The 19,594-nt window shown below is 45.2% G+C and overlaps 1 protein-coding gene across 3 annotated transcripts in view; it reads left to right on the forward strand.

The window, feature by feature from the left end:
* The first annotated feature begins 414 nt into the window (after positions 1–414).
* Positions 415–19,594, forward strand: part of BICC1 (BicC family RNA binding protein 1) — a 338,019-nt gene continuing 318,839 nt past the window's right edge. For all 3 annotated transcript variants that reach the window (XM_062215389.1, XM_062215390.1, XM_062215391.1), the window contains exon 1: positions 415–618. In XM_062215389.1, the coding sequence (XP_062071373.1) occupies positions 429–618 (190 nt within the window). In that variant the 5' untranslated portion in view covers positions 415–428. The remainder of the gene's footprint in view (positions 619–19,594) is intronic.

A 19,594-nucleotide genomic window follows, 5' to 3' on the forward strand; every position in this document is an offset into this window, starting at 1 on the left:
GGCTCCCCGTGGGCCGCCCCGGCCAATGAGCGCGCGGCTGCAGGGGCGGCGGGCGGGGAGGGGGCGCCGGAGCCCTGCGGATGGAGGCCGGGGCGGCGCGGCGCGCTCATTGCGCGCGGGCGTTGCTGGCGGGGGGCGGCGCAGCCACTGGCCCAGGACCCGGGCCGCGACCCGGGGCGGCGGGCGGCGTGGGCGGCGCCCGTGGCTGGGATGCGCCGGGGCCTCCGTGGCGGCGGCGGTCGCGGCGGCTGCGGGGGGACGAGGTAGCGCCGCGGCGCGCGGAGCCAGTCGAGCCCGGCGGGCCAGCGGAGGCGGCGGCGAAAGCAGCTCGGCGGCGGCGGCGGCGGGAGCGGCGGGGGCGGCAGCAGCGGCAGCAGCGGCAGCAGCAGCAGCAGCAGCCGCCGGAGTCCGAGCGCCGCGCGCCCACCATGGCCGCCCAGGGCGAGCCCGGCTACCTGGCGGCGCAGTCGGACCCGGGCTCCAACAGTGAGCGCAGCACCGACTCGCCCATGCCCGGCTCCGAGGACGACCTGGTCGCCGGCGCGCCCCTGCACAGCCCCGAGTGGAGCGAGGAGCGCTTCCGCGTGGACAGGAAGAAACTTGAGGCCATGTTACAAGGTAGGCATCCCCCGCAACCTCGGGCTCCGGCTCCTTCCCGGACCTCCCCGCGCGCGGGAACCGAGACCTCGCGGGGCTCCCCACCCTTCCACGCCGCTCGGGTCTCCGGGGGCCGGGGGCTCCTGTGCTGACTTGGCCGGCTTCAGAAAAGCCGCAGGCCGAGTTGGTACCGGTGCGCCCAAGTTGCCTTGTAGTCTGGAGATGCCCGCTTGGTCGGGACCCCCGGGCTGTACCTTCCGCACACCCCGGACCGCCCGGAGTCCGCGAGCCTCTCGGCGCTCCCCGGCAGCCCGGGATCCTCGCCTGTGCGTGCCTGTCTGCTTCGCTCTCCCCCTGTCAGTCCCCGCGTCCTCCAGCTGAGGGGCCTTGTCTCGCCGGTGGGAAGCGCTCTGCAGACGTGAAGGCTGCAGACGCCAGCTCCCGCCCCCACGCCCGCCGGAGCCGAAGGGGCCCGAGCGCCGGCAGAGTCGGGGCAGTGCGTGTTCCTCCTCCGACAGGCTTATACAACACGGCTGGAGTTCCGTTCAGTTCTGAAAAATCTGCCTGTGCTCTGGGTGTCTGAGTCGGTCTTTCACAATTTGGGATTTCCCCCTCCTTAACTCTTTAGTTTCTCTGGGACTTTCCCAGGCAGGAACACTGGAACCGTGCTGGACACACATTCTCATTTGTAATGCGAGGATTGGAGCGAACACCGACACGTCCAAGGTCGTCTTGACCTTCCTTAAAAATCTTAATTAGTAGTAAAGCGAGGCTACCAGGGTGGCTCATGTCCCACGTCCAAGGGCGGGAGAAGAGGTAGTATGCGTGGGTGTCATTCTTGAGATGGGTGTAGAGGACCCCGCCAGAGTGTTACTAGGGCCGGCGCTGCCGATTCATTCAGTAGTTTAGGGCCCTTTTATCTCGGCAGGATTGGAACATCCCCAACTTTCTTTTGTGGCTTCGTGCGTAACGTTGACTGTATCAGTCAGTGTATCGCAATATGGGGGCGATTTAGACCTCAGTGGAAATGCAGTGGCTTTTTAGAACTATTAAGCGGGTTATTTTAAGAGAGAACAACATGTTTTCCAAAACAATAACTTGGTGGAAACAACTAGCAAGAGTGTTTGGCAGGCGTTTTTGGATGCGTTACAGTGTTGTCTCTCCCCTGTTGCTTGTTTTTATTGATCAACATGCCTGATACTTGTCCTTCCTCCCCCCCCCCCCAATTATTTAACTTGTTAGGACAGCAACTTCTGTGATAAATTGTTCAAATAAGAATGTAGTGGTGCTGATTGGGACATTCAAACCCCACTTGCATGTCAGCAACTCATTGTAGCTTTTTCATTTGCTCTGTGGTTCTTAATGTGCCTAGTTTTTTTTTTTTTATTGTAAAATAACATGTTAAATTGATGCTAGAAAAATATTTTGAGATTGGATTGAGCTGATAAGAGCTCATATTTATGGTTTTAAAGAAGTTTCCGATTTGTTTTCCACTAGTGAGGTGAAAGATTTCTTGTAGGATTTTTTTTTTTTTTTGGGATTAAGACTCCTCGTTCTTACCTATTTTACCTGTGCACAAAGAAGAAATGACAGTGATAGTAGCTTCTGGGAAGCCCACGTGTATAATCTGAGGTTTAGAAGTGGAATTCCTTTTTGAATCACTCCGTTTGCATTTTGAATAAAGTGAAATATGGGGGAGTCATTTTTTTTTTAACTTGAAGACTGTGCCCTAGGTAGATAGGATATTCTGACATGAGATGGTTTAACGTTGTTTTGCAGCAATAAAATTTCTTCAACAGGTTAACAGAGTTAACATTTCTTCAGTAACAGATAGCTAGATATTCATGGGGCTGGCATTGTGGTGCAGTGGGTTAAGCCGCTGCTTGGAACACTGGTTTCTCATATTGGAGTGCGGGTTCATTTTGTGTCCAGGCTTCTCTGCTTCCGATCCAGCTCCCTAGGAAGGCACCTGGGACGGCAGCAGATGTTGGACGATGGTCCGAGTGCTGAGATTCTTGACACCCGTGTAGGAGACCCAGTTGGAGTTCTCGGCTCTGTCGGGCCTTTGAGGAGTGAACCAGCAGACGGAAGATCTTTATCTGTATCTCACTGAGCTTTTCAAATAAATAAATCTTTAAAAATATTAATGATTGAGCATACTACACTGATTAACTTTACAGAATCACCAATAAGTGAATGATCCTTTTTGAGAAAGTAAAGTTGGAACACATTTGACAATAGAACCCAGTGCTCAGTGTTCCAGACATTTTATGTGCTTCCCACTGTTGAGTGGTGTAGAGCTACCATAACTGAGGGAACCAGACTAAGTCTGTAGGAGGTATTTCTAGCAGGTGTGAAGTCCTCAGACCTGGGTTCAAATCCCTAGAGGACCTTGGGAAATCTGGGCGTTTCTCTGGCCTCTGTTTGCCCATCTGTAAAACGAGGCTGATGTTAGGGTTTGTGAGTATTGAACAAGATAATGGCTGAAAGTTAAACCTTGCATTTTGTGTTGATAAGTGATAAAAGCTTCATAAATATCAGTTGCATTTATTATCATAGATGTCAACAATTTCCAGTGCTGGCCACAGTTTATGACATATAGTATATAGTCAGTAAATAGTTCGGGAATATAAATTTTGCAGTCCATAATTGTATAAGCAAAATAGATAGAAATTGATGTAGGAAGTCTGGCAAGCCAGCAAATGTTCTGGTAATGCCACATATTCTTGGGTAGAAAACTTTTTATCTGAAAAATGAGGATTAGAGTCTGTGTTTGCCTTGCCGAAATGATGATATTATGAATTTGGATTTGCCATTTTTCTCTTTACTGTACCCTTAAAGTATGTGCTGTTTTCTAATATAAGTCATCTTAAAATAAGTACAACTGTAAGGCCTTTAAATCTTCACGGTGTAAATTGATGATTATTATGCTTGGAATTTGTTTTCAGAGAGACTGTCCTGGGGGCAGGTTAATCTTTAATGGGTTGTATTTTTATTACTAGAGAAATTCTTCTACGCAGTGGACCAAAAATTCAGTGAGATTAAAATGTGGGCAGAAGGGTAGTAGTCAAAGGAACGAAATACCATTCTTGGATGATCACTGAATCTTAAAAGAATTGATACACATAAAAACCACCAGGCTGGAAATGTGGGGAAAAGTCACTCATTTTATTGGTGTTTTTTTCCCATCTAATTGCTACTTTGGAATAGCTGTGCAGCATATTTGACATTTTTGTTAGACTCCAAATGAAGTTTGTCAGTGTTATTAGTCAGTGTTTTTATAAATGAGACTTTACATAGAGTTTAGGTTTTTGATAGGTGGAACAGCCTTTTTGATGGGTGGATACCATGGACAGCATTTTTAATTATAAAGAAAGCAATTTAATTTCTTTAATATAAATTTTTAAAATTTAGATTTCATGCTCATGTAAGATAATAGTGGTGATTCATTTAAATGAATTAAATGTGAGTTATGCTATGAAGAGGGAAGAGAGTTTACAGAGGTAAGCCTAGGGGACAGTAGGAAATCTTGGTGTTTGCCGAGTCCTGAGAGGCAAATGCAGGTTTCCTGTATTAATTCCTTTCTTTTTACATTGGAAAAACATTTATGTGTACCAAGAGATAGAAAAACTCCCCCATGAAATTTAGAAGCATAGGCATAGGCATTCCTGTGTTCAGTAGGTTAATATTGAGTATTAGCAATGGAGGAGATGGCCCATTTTCATGAATAGACATTGGCGTGTGGTGCACTTTTAAGATACTGCCGCTAGTGATATTAAAAACCATGTGGCCGGCACTGTGGCTCACTAGGCTAATCCTCTGCCTTGTGGCGCCGGCACACCAGGTTCTAGTCCCGGTCGGGGCACCGGATTCTGTCCCGGTTGCCCCTCTTCCAGGTCAGCTCTCTGCTGTGGCCAGGGAGTGCAGTGGAGGATGGCCCAGGTGCTTGGGCCCTGCACCCCATGGGAGACCAGGAGAAGCATCTGGCTCCTGCCTTTGGATCAGCGTGGTGCGGCGGCCGCAGTGCGCCAGCCGCGGCGGCCATTGGAGGGTGAACCAACGGCAAAGGAAGACCTTTCTCTCTGTCTCTCTCTCTCTCACTGTCCACTCTGCCTGTCAAAAAAAAAAACAAAAACAAAAACAAAAACAAAACAAACAAACAAACAAAAAACCATGTTGTATTTTTGCAATGGTAGGCAGAACTGCGTTCCTGAGTAGCACAGGTAGCCACTAACACAGAGGTCCTCATATCATTGATTGAAAGTATGGGGAGCAGTTATAGTGATGTTATCTGTTGAATTCAGCAAACTTCAGTGAAGAGTGTCCGATGATTTGGTGAACAGATAGTAATCTTAGTGTTGTGGGAGCAGGAAGGAATAGGAAGTAGCAATGAGTGAAGATGGGGGAGTACTGGAAGCAGAGATGAAGAGTGGACCTTAAGTGAGTAGAGTTTTCTAGCCATGGTCAATTCAAGGCTAAGAACCAAGAACAAATCAAGTAGTTTAGGGAACTTAGTGGGTGGGGACACAGGGCTGTGGGCCAGACCTGAATTTGAATGTTGGTGTTACCTTTGAATAGGGAGCTTGGGAAATTCATCACCTGTCACCCTGTGCTTCCATTCTGAGTTGGTTGCCACAGGAGAGAAAAAAGATCTAGGCAAGAGCAACATGTGCTGGCCACACAAGAAGTGCTGAATATATGACTAACAATATTCATTGTGAACCTTACTGTATAAAGGGCACATTCTTAGCTTGGAAATGAACATCCAGTATATTGGAAAGTGAATTCAGTGATCTTGTGATTACAGAGCATTCACAGCTATCTAAATATTATTGTTGGGCTTCTGGTGGCCTGCAGTATGCAGAGTATATTGGCCTTTGTGAAGGTAGGCGAGTACACGCTGAGTAACACGCTGGGAGACAGAAGTGTGGGCTTTTAGATTTTATTTGGGATGAGAGGGCTTTTCACTCTGTTTAGCTGTAATTGTTCTTTGAGTACTTTTCATTCCTTGGTCCTGAGCTGTTCACTTCTGATATTTTTACCAAACACTAGCAGCAAAGTTGGTGCATCCCTTTTCTAATTATAAGGTGCTCTGAACTTGAGTCATTCATTGGTGTCTAGAAAGAGGCTTTTTCAAAATAAAATGCTCTGCTGAAGCCTTTGGTCACGTGTAAAACGTAGACAACAGCAGTGCTTCCTTATGGGGATGCTGTGAGCCCTGAACGAGGGGATGCGTGTGAAATACTTAGCCCAGGGCCAGGCACGTGGTGCTCAGGAGCACTGTTGCAGCAGCAGCAGCAGCAGCAGCACTACCCACGTGGTGGTTGAAGATTTCAGATGCTAGAAAGCAGAGGTGGGCGTATATCCTAGAGGGTAGAAACCAGTTAAGACCCCACATGGGAGTTGCCAGGCTTTGATACCTGGCTCTGGCTCCCTACTCCAGTTTCCTGCTGATGCAGATCCTGGGAGGCAGTGGCAGTGGCTCAGGTAACTGGGTTCCTGCCACTCATGGCTCGTTTTCCTTCTGCCCAGCTGTGGCCTGTCCCAGGCCATGGCAGGTATTGGGGGAGTGAAGTAGCAGATGGAGCACTCTCTCCCTCTGTCTCAGTCCCCGAAATAAATAAAAGGTAAAAGCAAAAACACTTGAAAGCAAATGCTTTCTAGGACTTTTAATTTTTATTTATTTATTTGTTTTTTAATCTCCTGATTCACTCCCCAAATGGCTGCAATGGCTGGACTGGGCCAGGCTGAAGCCAGGATCTCGGAACTCCATCCATGCCTCCCATGTGGGTGGCAGGGACCCAACCACTTGTGCCATCTGCTGCTGCTTTCCCAGGCTCATTCGTAGGGAAGTGGATTGGAAGCAGAGCAGCTGGGACTTGAAATGGGATGCCAGCATTATAGGCAGTGTCTTAACCTGCTGTGTCACAATGCTGGTCCCCAGGCCTTTTAATTTTTAAAAAAGTGCATGTAAATAAATTTTTTGATAGTGAGGTTTGATTTATTTATTTATTTTTAAGATTTTATTTATTTGAGAGGTAGAGTTAAACACAGTGAGACAGAGAGAGAGAGAGAGAGAGAGAGAGAGAGAGAAAGAGAAAGAGAGAAAAGTCTTCCATCTGCTGGTTCACTCCCCAATTGGCCACAATGGCCAGAGCTGAGCCGATCTGAAGCCAGGAGCCAGGAGCCTCCCCCAGGTCTCCCACACAGGTGCAGAGGCCCAAGGACTTGGGCCATCTTCTACTGCTTTCCCAGGCCACAGCAGAGAGCTGGACTGGAAGTGCAGCAGCCAAAACTAGAACCAGTGGCCATAGGGATGCCGGCACTGCAGGCAGCGGGTTAACCTACCTCGTCACAGCGCCAGCCCTTTGGTTTATTTTTTAGCACAAGTCTTCCTTTAAAACGTCAGGAAGTTTGTTAGGACCATTGTGCTTGAGTGAAAGAACACAAATGAGTTTGCAGTGCTTTCAGACGAATTGAGAAAGCCCCTCAGAAGTTGTGTAGCTGGGCAGCAGAGGGCTCAGGACCTGCTTCAGCACTAGCCTGAATTGGGGTCCTCACTCTGCCCACTGGAGGGGCCTCTGCGCAGGCCGCCGGTGGGCACTGAAACCCTGCGCTTACGGACATGGAGTCAGCACTCGCACTAGGTCTTATCTCTGTGAAGACTTGTGGGGTTTTGGTTAGGTTGATCATTGATAACTTAAAACAGAGCTCCAGGGGTTTGTTGTATTGCTGACTTTTACAGATAGGAATGTATTTGGCTGCCATGAACAGAAACCCAAATATAGAGTGGCTTACGCCCCGGGGGGTAATCCTCAGTGCATGGGACTCTGAGGCCCAGCAGTCTGGGCCCCAGCAGCTGCTCCAGGTCACGAGGAGCCCAGTGTCATGCATCCCCTTTGCCTCCACTATCATCAGCCCGTGGCAGTTTTCTCAGTTTTCCCATGTGGCCGTGGCTGTACCTTGAGCTGCTCTGTGGATGACACAGGGAAAAGAGGGAAGAAGAAAAATTGCTCTCTACTCAAGAGTCTGCCTTCTTTTTTTTTGGACAGGCAGAGTGGATAGAGAGAGACAGAGAGAAAGGTCTTCCTTTTTGCCGTTGGTTCACCCTCCAATGGCCGCTGCGGCCGGTGCATCTCGCTTATCCGAAGCCAGGAGCCAGGTGCTTCTCCTGGTCTCCCATGGGGTGCAGGGCCCAAGGACTTGGGCCATCCTCCACTGCCTTCCCGGGCCATAGCAGAGAGCTGGCCTGGAAGAGGGGCAGCCGGGATAGAATCCGGCGCCCCAACCGGGACTAGAACCCGGTGTGCTGGCGCTGCAAGGCGGTGGATTAGCCTGTTAAGCCATGGCGCCGGCCAAGTCTGCCTTCTTACGATGAAGAATTCTCTCTCCTGGATCTTTCTTTTTTTAATTATTTTTTATTTTTAAATTTTTATTTATTTGACAGGTAGAATTATAGACACCGTGAGAGAGAGAGAGAGAGAGAGAGAGAGAGAGAGAGAGAAAGGTCTTCCTTCTGTTGGTTCACCCCCCAAATGGCTGCTACGGCCGGCGCTGTGCCGATCCGAAGCCAGGAGCCAGGTGCTTCCTCCTCGTCTCCCATTCGGGTACAAGGGCCCAAGCACTTGGGCCATCCTCCAGTGCACTCCTGGGCCACAGCGAGAGCTGGACTGGAAGAGGAGCAGCCGGGACTAGAACCGTTGCCCATATGGGATGCCGGCACCGCAGGAGGATTAACCAAGTGAGCCACGGCGCCAGCCCCCTGGATCTTTGTACTGAATTCTTTGTCCTTGCTTTGTGGCAAGAACCTCTGGGAATGGACCTTTGTTTCCAGCTTCTATAGTAGAAATAGACAAAGAAGGGATCAGCGTGAGTACTAAGTGACTCAACCTAGAGTCCCCAAAGGGGGGAGAACAAAGCTGCGTTGTGACCCAGAGTTCCAAGTTGTGCCCCAAAGTTTACCCGTGTCTGACTGAGACTTTGCCCTGCATAGATAATTCCTAGAAATTAAGAATATTATTATTATGCAAGGTTGAATTTATTTTTCTTAAGATTTATTTATTTATTTGAAAGTCAGAGTTACAGAGAGAGAAGAGAGGCAGAGAGAGAGAGGGCTTCCATCCGCTGGTTCACTCCCCAATTGGCTGCAATGGCTGGAGCTGCGCTGATCCAAAGCCAGGAGCCAGGAGCTTCTTCCTGGTCTCCCACGTGGGTGCAGGGGCCCAAGGACTTGGGCCATCTTCTACTGCTTTCCCAGGCCATAGCAGAGAGCTGGATTGGAAGTGGAGCAGCCAGGTCTCGAGCTGGTGCCCATATGGGATGCCGGCGCTTCAGGCCAGGGCGTTAACCTGCTGCGCCACAGTGCTGGACCCTGAATTTATTTTTTGAAAAAATTATTCATTTATTTATATTTGAAAGGAAGAGGGCAAGGTCTTTCGTTTGGTGGTTCACTCCACAAATGCCCATGACAGATGGGGCTGATTCAAACTGAAGTCAGGTGCCAAGAACTCTGTCTGAGTCTTCCCTATTGGGTAGTAGAGACCCAAGTAGTTGAGTCATTATTTACCTCCCAGCGTATGTATTTGCAGGAAGCTGGAATCTGAAGCAGAGGCTGGACTCAAACCTGGGCCCTACGATATAGGATGCAGGTGTCTCAGTTGGCCCCTTAGCTGTTGTGCCAAACGCCTGTCTCAGGGGTAGAATTTCTTTGTTGGCACAATCCAGAAATACTCCTGGATCCCCAAGAGGAAACACCTTTGGTCACCTAAAGCCATTCTCATCTTGTTTCTCCTTTTAGGAACGGGACCTGGGGCTACTAAGTACTGGAACTAGCTCTATTTTTTTTTTCTCTTTTTAAATTTCCAGTTTTCTCCAGGCCAAGTGTTGTTGTTGTTGTTGTTTTTTTTCCTCCATGGAAAATTACATGACAAGTGCCCATTTTACTTTTTACTACTCTGAGGTGTCCCTTCTGCCCCACTTCTCCCCTGCATCTACCCGTTTGGAATTTCTTTCAGAATTGACAGGTTCAGTATAGTTCATGTTCCTGCTCTTTTGGCATTTCATACGTGGGTTGTTCAGTATAATCAGTCAACAGAGCTAGAATTTGTTCAGAAGATGAAGTCATTTTGGAGGCAGTTTGATGATGGGATTACTGTGAAGTTGGTGCCGTGTTTTGCTGTTTGAAAGTGCCCAGAATGATGAGCTCGTAAAATATGCCAGTTGGCCCCTCCTCAGATTATCTCATGTATTTTTAAGATGGAGTTCTTATTTCCAGAATGCACGTGGTGATGGTGGGCATGTATATTGTTTTTTATAAAATGCTTAATAAACTACACAGGATGGGACATAGTCAATGCTAATTTATCATGGCTTTTGCAATATATGCAGATAATCTTGGCTAGAAACTTTGATTGTTATGCTGCAGAAGCCATCACGTTTAATTTTTTATCCTTTGGTACCAGCATTTGGGCAGTCTCTAAAATTCACAAAGTCACCAATAGAAACATTGTGTGAGTGTTCTATATTTATGAATCTCTTTCCTACCTACTGATTTGCTAGCAACTGCAGGTGATGGAAGCAGTTATATATATATATATATATATATGATTTTTATTTTTAATTAGATTTTTACAGATTTGATATAGTTTGTAGATACAATTCTAAGAATATAATAATATTCTCTTCTTCCCTCCCTCCCGCTCTGTTTCTTTAATTTTTTAAGATAACATATTTTAAATTTACATTGTAGTAAAAAGGCTTAATGCCTCACCAAATAAGTTTAACAAGTAAAGGGCCGGCGCCGCGGCTCACTAGGCTAATCCTCCGCCTTGCGGCGCCAGCACACCGGGTTCTAGTCCCGGTCGGGGCACCGATCCTGTCCCGGTTGCCCCTCTTCCAGGCCAGCTCTCTGCTGTGGCCCAGGAGTGCAGTGGAGGATGGCCCAAGTGCTTGGGTCCTGCACCCCATGGGAGACCAGGAGAAGCACCTGGCTCCTGCCATCGGATCAGCGCGGTGCGCCGGCCGCAGTGCGCCTACCGCGGCGGCCATTGGAGGGTGAACCAACGGCAAAGGAAGAACTTTCTCTCTGTCTCTCTCTCTCACTGTCCACTCTGCCTGTCAAAAAATTAAAAAACAAAAACAAAAAAAGTTTAACAAGTAAAAAGCAAAGAATATAGGCAAGGACTACATACAATAATTGAAGGGAAAAATGACCTTTCACCCATGCAATAAATTTTAAAGTATTCACAGATGATTAAAACTGTAGTAGTATAACACTTTTTAAAAAGATTTGTTTATGCGTTTGAAAGGCAGTGATACAGAGAGAGAGACGGAGAGAAAGAGACAGAGATCTCCCATCCATTGGCTTATTCTCAAATGGACAAAATGGCTGGGCCTGGGCCAGGTGGAAGCCAGGAGCCAGGAGCATCTTCTAGGCCTCCCATGAGGGTTTGGGGCCCAAGCATTTGGACCATCTTCTGCTTTTCCCAGGCCATCAGAGGGAACTGAATTAAAAGTGGAGCAGCCGGGACTTGAGCCTTCTGCTCCACAGTGCCGGGCCCCTAGTATAACATACATAATCATTGGTTTGAGGGGCTGGTGCTGTGGTGCAGTGGGTTAAAGCCCTGGCCTGAAGCACCAGCATCCCATATTGGCACTGGTTTGAGACCCAGCTGCTCTACTTTCAATCCAGCTCTCTGCTGTGGCCTGGGAAAGCAGTAGAAGATGGCCCAAGTCCTTGGGCACCTGCACTCCACTTCTGGGAGACCCAGAAGTAGTTCCTGGCTCCAGATACATATATATCTGGCTGGCTTCAGATCTGCGCAGCTCCGGCTGTTGTGGCCCTCAGGGGAGTGAACCATTGGATGGAGGACCTCTCTCCCCTCTCTCTCTGCCTCTCCTCTCTCTCTGTGTAATTCTGACTTTCAAATAAATAAATAAATAAATAAAATTGAAAGTAATCATTGGTTTGACAAAGGTATAAAACAAAGTTTTACAAAATTGTATTTCCACCAGTACTGATACACACAGGCCTTTCTGTGTGTGTATGTGTGTGTGTGTTTATTTATTCATTTTAAAATAACTTTAGCTCAAATATACAAGGGAAAACATTTGGTATTTGTCTTTCTGTGTCCGGCTTATTTCATTCAGCATCATTTCCTCCAGTTGCATCCATTTTCAAGCAAATGGTAGAATTGTATTTTTTTTTGTAGGTGAATTATATTCCATTGTATATATTTATATATTACTTTTTCTTTATCCATTCAACTGATGATGGACACCTTGGTCAATTCCATATTTTGGCTATTATGAACAGTGCTGCTATAAGCATGGTGGTGCAGGTATCTCTTTGATACAACGTGTTCATGTCTCTTGGGCATACACCCAGCAGTGGGACTGCTGGATCATACAGTGGCTGTGTTAATTTACATTCCCACCAACAGTGTGTAAGTGTTCCCCTTTCTCCACATTCTTGCCAGCATTTGTTATTCTCTGTGTTTTGGGTTTTAGCCGTTCTGTTAGAGGCAAAGTAGTATCTCATTGTAGTTGTGATTTGCGTTTCCCTAGTGGCTAGTGATGTTGAGCATTTTTTCATATATTTTTTTGTCATTTGTATTTCTTCTTTTGAGAACTGCCTATTGTGGTCCTTTGCCCATTTCTTAACTGACCGGTTCTTTGTTGTTGAGTTTTTTAAGTTGCTGATGTATTCTGGTTATTAATTCTTTGTGAGATAGGTAACTTAGAAATATTTTTTTCCATTCCATTGGTTGTGTTTTCACTCTATTGATCATTTCTTTTGCTGTGAAGAAGCTTCTGAGTTTGATATGAACCCATTGGTTTAGTTTTGCTTTTGTTATCTGTGCATTGGAGATTCTTGTCCAAGAAGTTGTCCCCTACAGCAATTTCTTGGAGTGTTTCCCATACATTTTCTTGTCTCAGTTCTTAAATTTAGGATGATTACATCTTTTTAAAAATTTTTTAATCTTAATTTTTAATTATTTTTTAGCATACTGAATATGACTTGTAGATATAATTCTAAGAATATAATGATAGTCCCTTCCTCCTTCCCTCATTACTTCCTTTTTCCTTTATGTCTTTTTTTTGTTCAAGATTTATTTTATTTGTTTGAATGGCAGAGTTAGAGAGAGAGGGAGAGATATACATAGGTATATCTTCCATCCACTGATTCACTCCCCAGATGGCTACAATGGCCAGAGCTGGACTAAGCTGAAGCCAGGAGCCAGGAGATTGATCACTTGGGCAGTCCTCTTCTGCTTTCAGGTGCCTTAGCAGGGAGCTGGATCAGAAGTAGAGCAGCTGGGACTTTGACTGGCGCCATATGGAATGTAGGCACTGCAGGTGATGGTTTAACCTGTTATTCTACAATGTGGTCCTTCCCTTTCTTTGTTTTAGTCTTTGAGATAGCATTTTTAAAATTTACATTAAAGGTTTAATACTTCACCAAATAAGAAGTTTAACAAGTAAAAAGCAAAAGACCCTAGTTTAGGGAGAATATAGACAATGGTTAAAAATAATTTAATGCAAAAATAACAATTTCACTGGTATACAGTAAATTTTAAAGTAATCACAGTCATTAAACCTACACTAGTATAACATTCTTAAGAAAGCAGTTATGTTTGTAGCAAATATTAAACCCTGTTCCCATTTGTGATGTTGGGATATAAGAAGATAGCACTCAGTTTCTAACTCTAAAGTAGTTTTTCTGTTGTAGTGAAAAGATACTCACATACTACATATTACTCTGCAAATTGAATTGATCTGGAGTTTAACTACATTTGTTGTCTGGGAAGCTGCTTAAAAGCAGCATTTGAAAATTAGCCATTGCTATCCTGCCTTTCCCCCATTTTAAAAGTAATACAGACTTATTATAGAATACTTGAAAGTATAAACAGATGTAAAAAAGCAAAACCAAAAGTCATCCCTAAATATAAAATCCAGCAATAACCACCAATTATATTTTGGGAACTTTTTTTCTTAGTCTTGTATAAATGTGCCCACACATAATTTATTTTTGCAACACATGCTGAGTTCCTGCCATATGTCAGGTATACCGGTGGGCTTTGGGGATGCAGAAGAAAGCAAGACTGATAAAGTCCCTACCCTTGTGTGGTGTGACTTAAATTCCTTACTGGAATCATACTGAACTCATACAGGTGGTCTTTTTCACCTAGTATGTGTCATAGATATTTTCTGAATGATTAAATATTTTTAAAAATTTTACTTGTATTTCCAAGAACAACAGAGGAGAGAGAGAGAGAGAGAGAGAGAGAGAGAGATCTCCCATAGACTGGTTTTCTTCCCCAAACCCTGCAACAGCTGGGCCAGGCCAAAATCAGAAGCCAGAAACACCCATCTGTGCATCCCATGTGGGTACCAGGCATGCAGGGACTTCAGCTGTGACACACTGCCTCTGAGGATCCACATCAGCAGGAAGCTGGATCAGAAGCAGAGTAGCTGGGACTTGAAAACACTTCCTCCCTGTATAAGTTGCTGGCATTCCAACCAGTGGCTTAACCTGTAGTGATACAAGCCTGCCTCTCAGGCTTAACCCCTGCTTGGGGTACTTGTATCTCATACTGGAATGCTGGTTTGAGTCGACCTTCTCTGCTGCTGATCCAGCTTCCTGTTAATGTATCTGGGAGGCAGCAGACAATGGCCTTCCTAGAAAAAATTCTCATTAGTGATTGGGGATATAGGGCATGGGCATTTTTAATATTCTTGACAAATTTTGCAAAATTTATCCTGGGCCAGGCTGAAGCCAGGAGCCAGGAGCTTTTTTCAGGTCTCCCACATGGATGCAGGGCCCCAAACACTTGGGCCATCTTCTGCTGCTTTTCCCAGGCTATTAGCAGGGAGCTGGACTGGAAATGAAGCAGCCGGGATGTGAACTGGCGCCCATATGACCTACCCACTATGCCACAGTGCTGGTGCTGAAGCTACTCTTTCTCCATGTTATTAAACCATCTTGAAGCATTTTGGCCCAGGGACATAATTTATACTTGGTCTGCTGTTTATAGCAGGCTATTGTAAGACTTGTGCAAGGAGCATAACCCATGTGTCTTCCTCTAGAGGGGTACTGCCTGTATAATTGCACAGTAAACTCACAGTGCATTCAGATTTCCTACAGACTCTTGTTAAGTTAGGCATAATAGGCAGCTATTTAATATATTATGAAAGGATTTGAAAGCACACTTTTTAGTTACAGAAATTTAAAAAGCAACATGAAAGGGACCTCTAAAAAGAAAAATGGCATCAGTAGTCTCATCATTCTAACAATTATTTTCATTTTTCTGCCTTGAAATACAGTAAAAAAAAAGTTTCTGTTATATTGCTGACTTCTGTTTGCATTCAGCATTTTAATCTAACATATTAAGTATTAAAAAAATTCTAGGCAGTTTTCCGGGTTTTTGTGAGTGTGTAATAGTGTACCTGGAGATGCTGTGGAGCAGTGTGGACAGCACAGACACACACTGGGACTCCAGCAGCTGCGGACTGGAGGAGATGCCATACGGTGTGAGTGAGATGATAGCTTACTGTGGCAGCCTGTGTCACTGGTGATATTGCCTGCAGGAGAACCTCCTAGACCACACTGACAGAGTCTGGCCGGGAGCCCTAGTAGGGAGCAGGGTACCCACTTAACCCTGTGAAGGAAAAGCGCATTTCTTTCTCCCCATCCCCCTACAAGGGCACCCGGAGTCGGCAGGGAGAAGGTGCCATCTTAAGGCCAGTAGAGGCTGCAGAGGCTCTTGTGGGTGTGCACGTGCACCCATGCAACGAGAGGATTTTACCAGAGGGATAAACTTGCATTCCCTGCTGACTTTCAGTCTGGCCTGCAGGGTTGGCTGGGGGCTGGGCACCCACTTAGGACTGCGAGGTGCTCCTATATCACCCCACCCAGTCCCAGGCTCTGGGGCTCAAACTGCCAAGGTGGAGCATCCAAGGGAAGCTGGCTCTGGAGCAACTCATGGAGTGGAGAGTGGATCACCTCCACTCTGTGACTGTGGGAGTCTCACACGCTATGACTGTGGGAATTCTGTGACATGAATAGTGTGGTGTGTTGGTGTGTAGCTGGGTCTCTGAGCAATCACTGTGTCTGGCTTCAGAGGCTCAGAGATCCCTGATTTCCTGGGTTGGGGCATTGCAGAGGGTTCCATGCTCACACTGAGGACCACACAGATCCTTTGTGTGGTTAATACGCCTGTGTGGGTGGGACTTGTACCCATTTATAGACTAACCCCAGGCACTGATCTCCTTGGAAAAGGAGAGGTGAGTCTGTGATTATGCCAATGGACGTGATCATAGCCTTCCCTCTGCTGACAGTAGAGGTGATCTACCACACCCAGTTTGGGTGTCACCCTGGACTCTTGTGCCACCCTTGAGCGCTGACTAGAGCTCTGTGGCCCCACCCAGCACATACCTCTGGATATGCACTGTAGGAACGAGACACTTTACTCAGCCACAGAAGCGTAGTTCAAAGAAAAAAGCTCTGAGAGGAGAAAACTAATGAGTGTTTCCATACATGCCAAAAAATAAATTCAGAAATACAATAAACAAGGACAAAAAAGACAATATAAGTTCACAAAAGTAATACAACAACACTTTAAAGAAAAATTCTAAAATGTGCACAAGAAAAATTCCAGATTACTTTCAGAGGATCTTCATTTAGACTAAGAACTGATTTCTGATCAGAAACCCCACAGGCTAGGAGAGAATGCAGAGACATAGTCCAAGTCCTAAAAGGAAAAAAAAAAAAAAACTGTCAAGCTAGAATACTGTACCTTGCAAAGCTCTTATTTATAAATGAAGGTGAAATAAAGACTTCTAAAACAAAGAGAAACTGAAAGAATTTATCACCACTCATCCAGCCTTACAAATGATACTTAAGGATGTGTTACACATAGAAACAAAGAATGTTGGTCATCATATGGAAGAATGTGAAGGCAGAAAGTCTCCTAGTAAAACTAAAAAGGAAATCCAAAGCAAACAATAGGGACACTTATGGAAAATAATAGGACCAAGTTGTTATTTATCAGTAATAATCTTGAATGTAAATCCTCCAATTCTCCTAAATTCTCTCATTAAAAGATACAGACTGGCTGAATGGTTTAAAACCAAGACCCATCTATTTGCTGCTTACAAGAAACACCAAGAAAGATACCACAGACTGAAAGTGGAAGGGTGGAAAAAGATATTCTATGCTAACAAAAAACAAAAAAAGCCAATATAGCCATCCAAATATCAGACAAAATAGAGTATAAGAGAAAAACTGTTACAAGAGACAATGATGGACATTATGTAATGAATTAAGGATCAATTGAACAGGAACATGTGACTTTAATAGCTATATTCACCAAATGCCAGGTTACCTGTCCATTTAAAACTAATGTTTGTGGATCTAAAGGGAGACAAAGATTGAATACAATAATAATGGGGGGGGGGTTTGCCATGGCTCACTTGGTTAATCCTCTGCCTGCGGCTCCGGCATCCCATATGGGCACCGGGTTCTAGTCCTGGTTGCTCCTCTTCCAGTCCAGCTCTCTGCTGTGGCTTGGGAAGGCAGTGGAGGATGCCCCAAGTGCTTGGGCCCCTGTATCCGCATGGGAGACCAGGAGGAAGCACCTGGCTCCTGGCTTTGGATCAGCATAGCTCTGGCCATAGCAGCCATTTGAGGGGTGAACCAACGGAAGGAAGACCTTTCTCTCTGTCTCTCTCTCTTACTGTCTAACTCTGTCAAATAAAAAAAAATAATGGGGGACTTCAGTACCCCACTTTCATTATTGGATGGATAAACTGGATAGAAAATCAACAAAGAAACAACAGAGCTAATCTTTACTACAGACCAAAAGGACCTAATTGATATCTACAGAACATTTCATCCCAGAACTGCAGAATACACATTCTTTTCATCAATACAAGGAGCTTTCTCTAGGACAGATTATATGCTAGGCTATAAAGCAGGTCTCAGCAAATTAAAAAAAATTGAAACCATACAACAATAGAATGAAACTTGAGATTAACAAGTTAAGAAAGTCTCTTAGAAAATATACAAACATATGGAAACTGAACCACACACTCTTAAGTGAACAGTGGGTCATAGAAGAAATCAAATGAGAAGTCAAAAAATTTCATGAAATGAATGAAGATGAAAATATATGAAAACTTATAGGATACAGCAAAAGCAGTGTTAGGAGGCAAGTTTATAGAAATTAGTGCCTACATCCAGACATTGATGGGGTCAGCATCCCATATGGGCTTCAGTTCATGTCCTGGCTGCTTGTCTTCTGATCCAGCTCTCTAGAAAAGCAGTGGAAGATGGCCCAAGCTCTTGGGCCCCTGCGCTCATGTGGGAGACCCAGAAGAAACTCCCGGCTTCGAAAAGGCCCAATTCTGGCTGTTGGGGCCATTTGGGGGGAATGAACTAGCAGATGGAAGACCTTTCTCTCTTGTCTCTCTCTCTCTCTTTGTGTTTGTAACTCTACCTCTCAAGTAAATCAATAAAATCTTTGAAGAAATTGGAAAGGACATCAGTGCATCTCAAGGACCTAGAAAACAACAACAAACCAAGCACCAAATTGGTAAGATGAAAATTAGTGTAAAGATAAAAATGAAACCAAATTGATATAAAAGGTCAGTGATATTAAGAGCTGGTTTTCTGGGGCTGGCGCCGTGGCTCACTTGGTTAATCCTCTGCCTGTGGCACTGGCATCCCATGTGGGTGCCGGGTTCTAGTCCCGGTTGCTCCTCTTCCAGTCCAGCTCTCTGCTGTGGCTTGGGAAGGCAGTGGAGGGTGGCCCAAGTGCTTGGGCCCCTGCACCTGCATGGGAGACCAGTAAGAGACACCTGGCTCCTGGTTTCAGATCGGCGCAGCATTGGCTGTGGCGGCCATTTGGGAGTGAACCAACGAAGGAAGATTTTTCTCTCCGTCTCTCTCTCTCTCTCTCTCTCTCTCTCTCTCACTGTCTATAACTTTACCTGTTAAATAAAAAAAAAAAAGCTGGTTAAGAGCTGGTTTTCTGAAAAAATAAAAAAATTGATATTATTTTGGCCCAACTAACCAAAAAAAGAGGGAGAAGACCCAAGTCAATAAAACAGAGATGAAAAAGGACATGTAACAATACATATCACAGAAATAAAAAGAATCATCAGGAATTACTACAAACAGCTATATGTCAACGAATTGGAAATTCTAGAATAAATGGATAGTTCAGGACATATATAGTTTATAAATATGAAGACATAGAAAACCTAAATAGACCAATAATGAGGACAGAGGTTGAATCAGTAATAAAGGCTCTCCGAACAAAGAAAAGCCCAGGATTGATTGGCCTCACTGTTGAATTCTCCTGAACTTTTCAAGAAGAACTCATTCTGATTCTTTTCTTAAGATTTATTTATTTATTTGAAAGGCAGAGACAGAGGGAAGGAGAGAGAGAGAGAGAGAGAGAGAGAGATCTCTTCCATCTGCTGGTTCACTCCTCAAATGGCTGCAACATCCAGGGCTGGGCCAAGTCAAACCAAGAGCTTCTTCCTGGTATTCCACATGGGTGCAGGAACCCAAGGACTTGGGTCATCTGCTGCTTTCCCAGGTGCATTAGCAGGGAGCTGGATTGGAAGTGGAACAACCGGGACTTGAACCAGTGCCCATATTGGATGTTGACACTTCAGGCAGAGACTTAATCTTCTGTGCCACAGTACTGGCCCTATTTCCATTATCTTTGAAGTATTCAAAACATTTGAAAGGGAAGGAATCCTCCCAGACTCCTCTATGAGGCCAGCATCACTTTATTGCTAAAACCAGAAAATGATACAACGAAGGAAGAGAACTGTAGACCAGTATCTCTGATGAACATGGATGCAGAAATCCTCAATGAAATACTAGTTAATGGAATCCAACAACACATAAGAAATATCATCCACCTGGACCACATGGGATTTTCCCTTGATATGCAAGGATAGTTCACCATATGCAAATCAATAA

Source organism: Lepus europaeus, chromosome 17, assembly GCF_033115175.1.
Source record: "Lepus europaeus isolate LE1 chromosome 17, mLepTim1.pri, whole genome shotgun sequence".
NCBI classification, from domain to species: domain Eukaryota; kingdom Metazoa; phylum Chordata; class Mammalia; order Lagomorpha; family Leporidae; genus Lepus; species Lepus europaeus.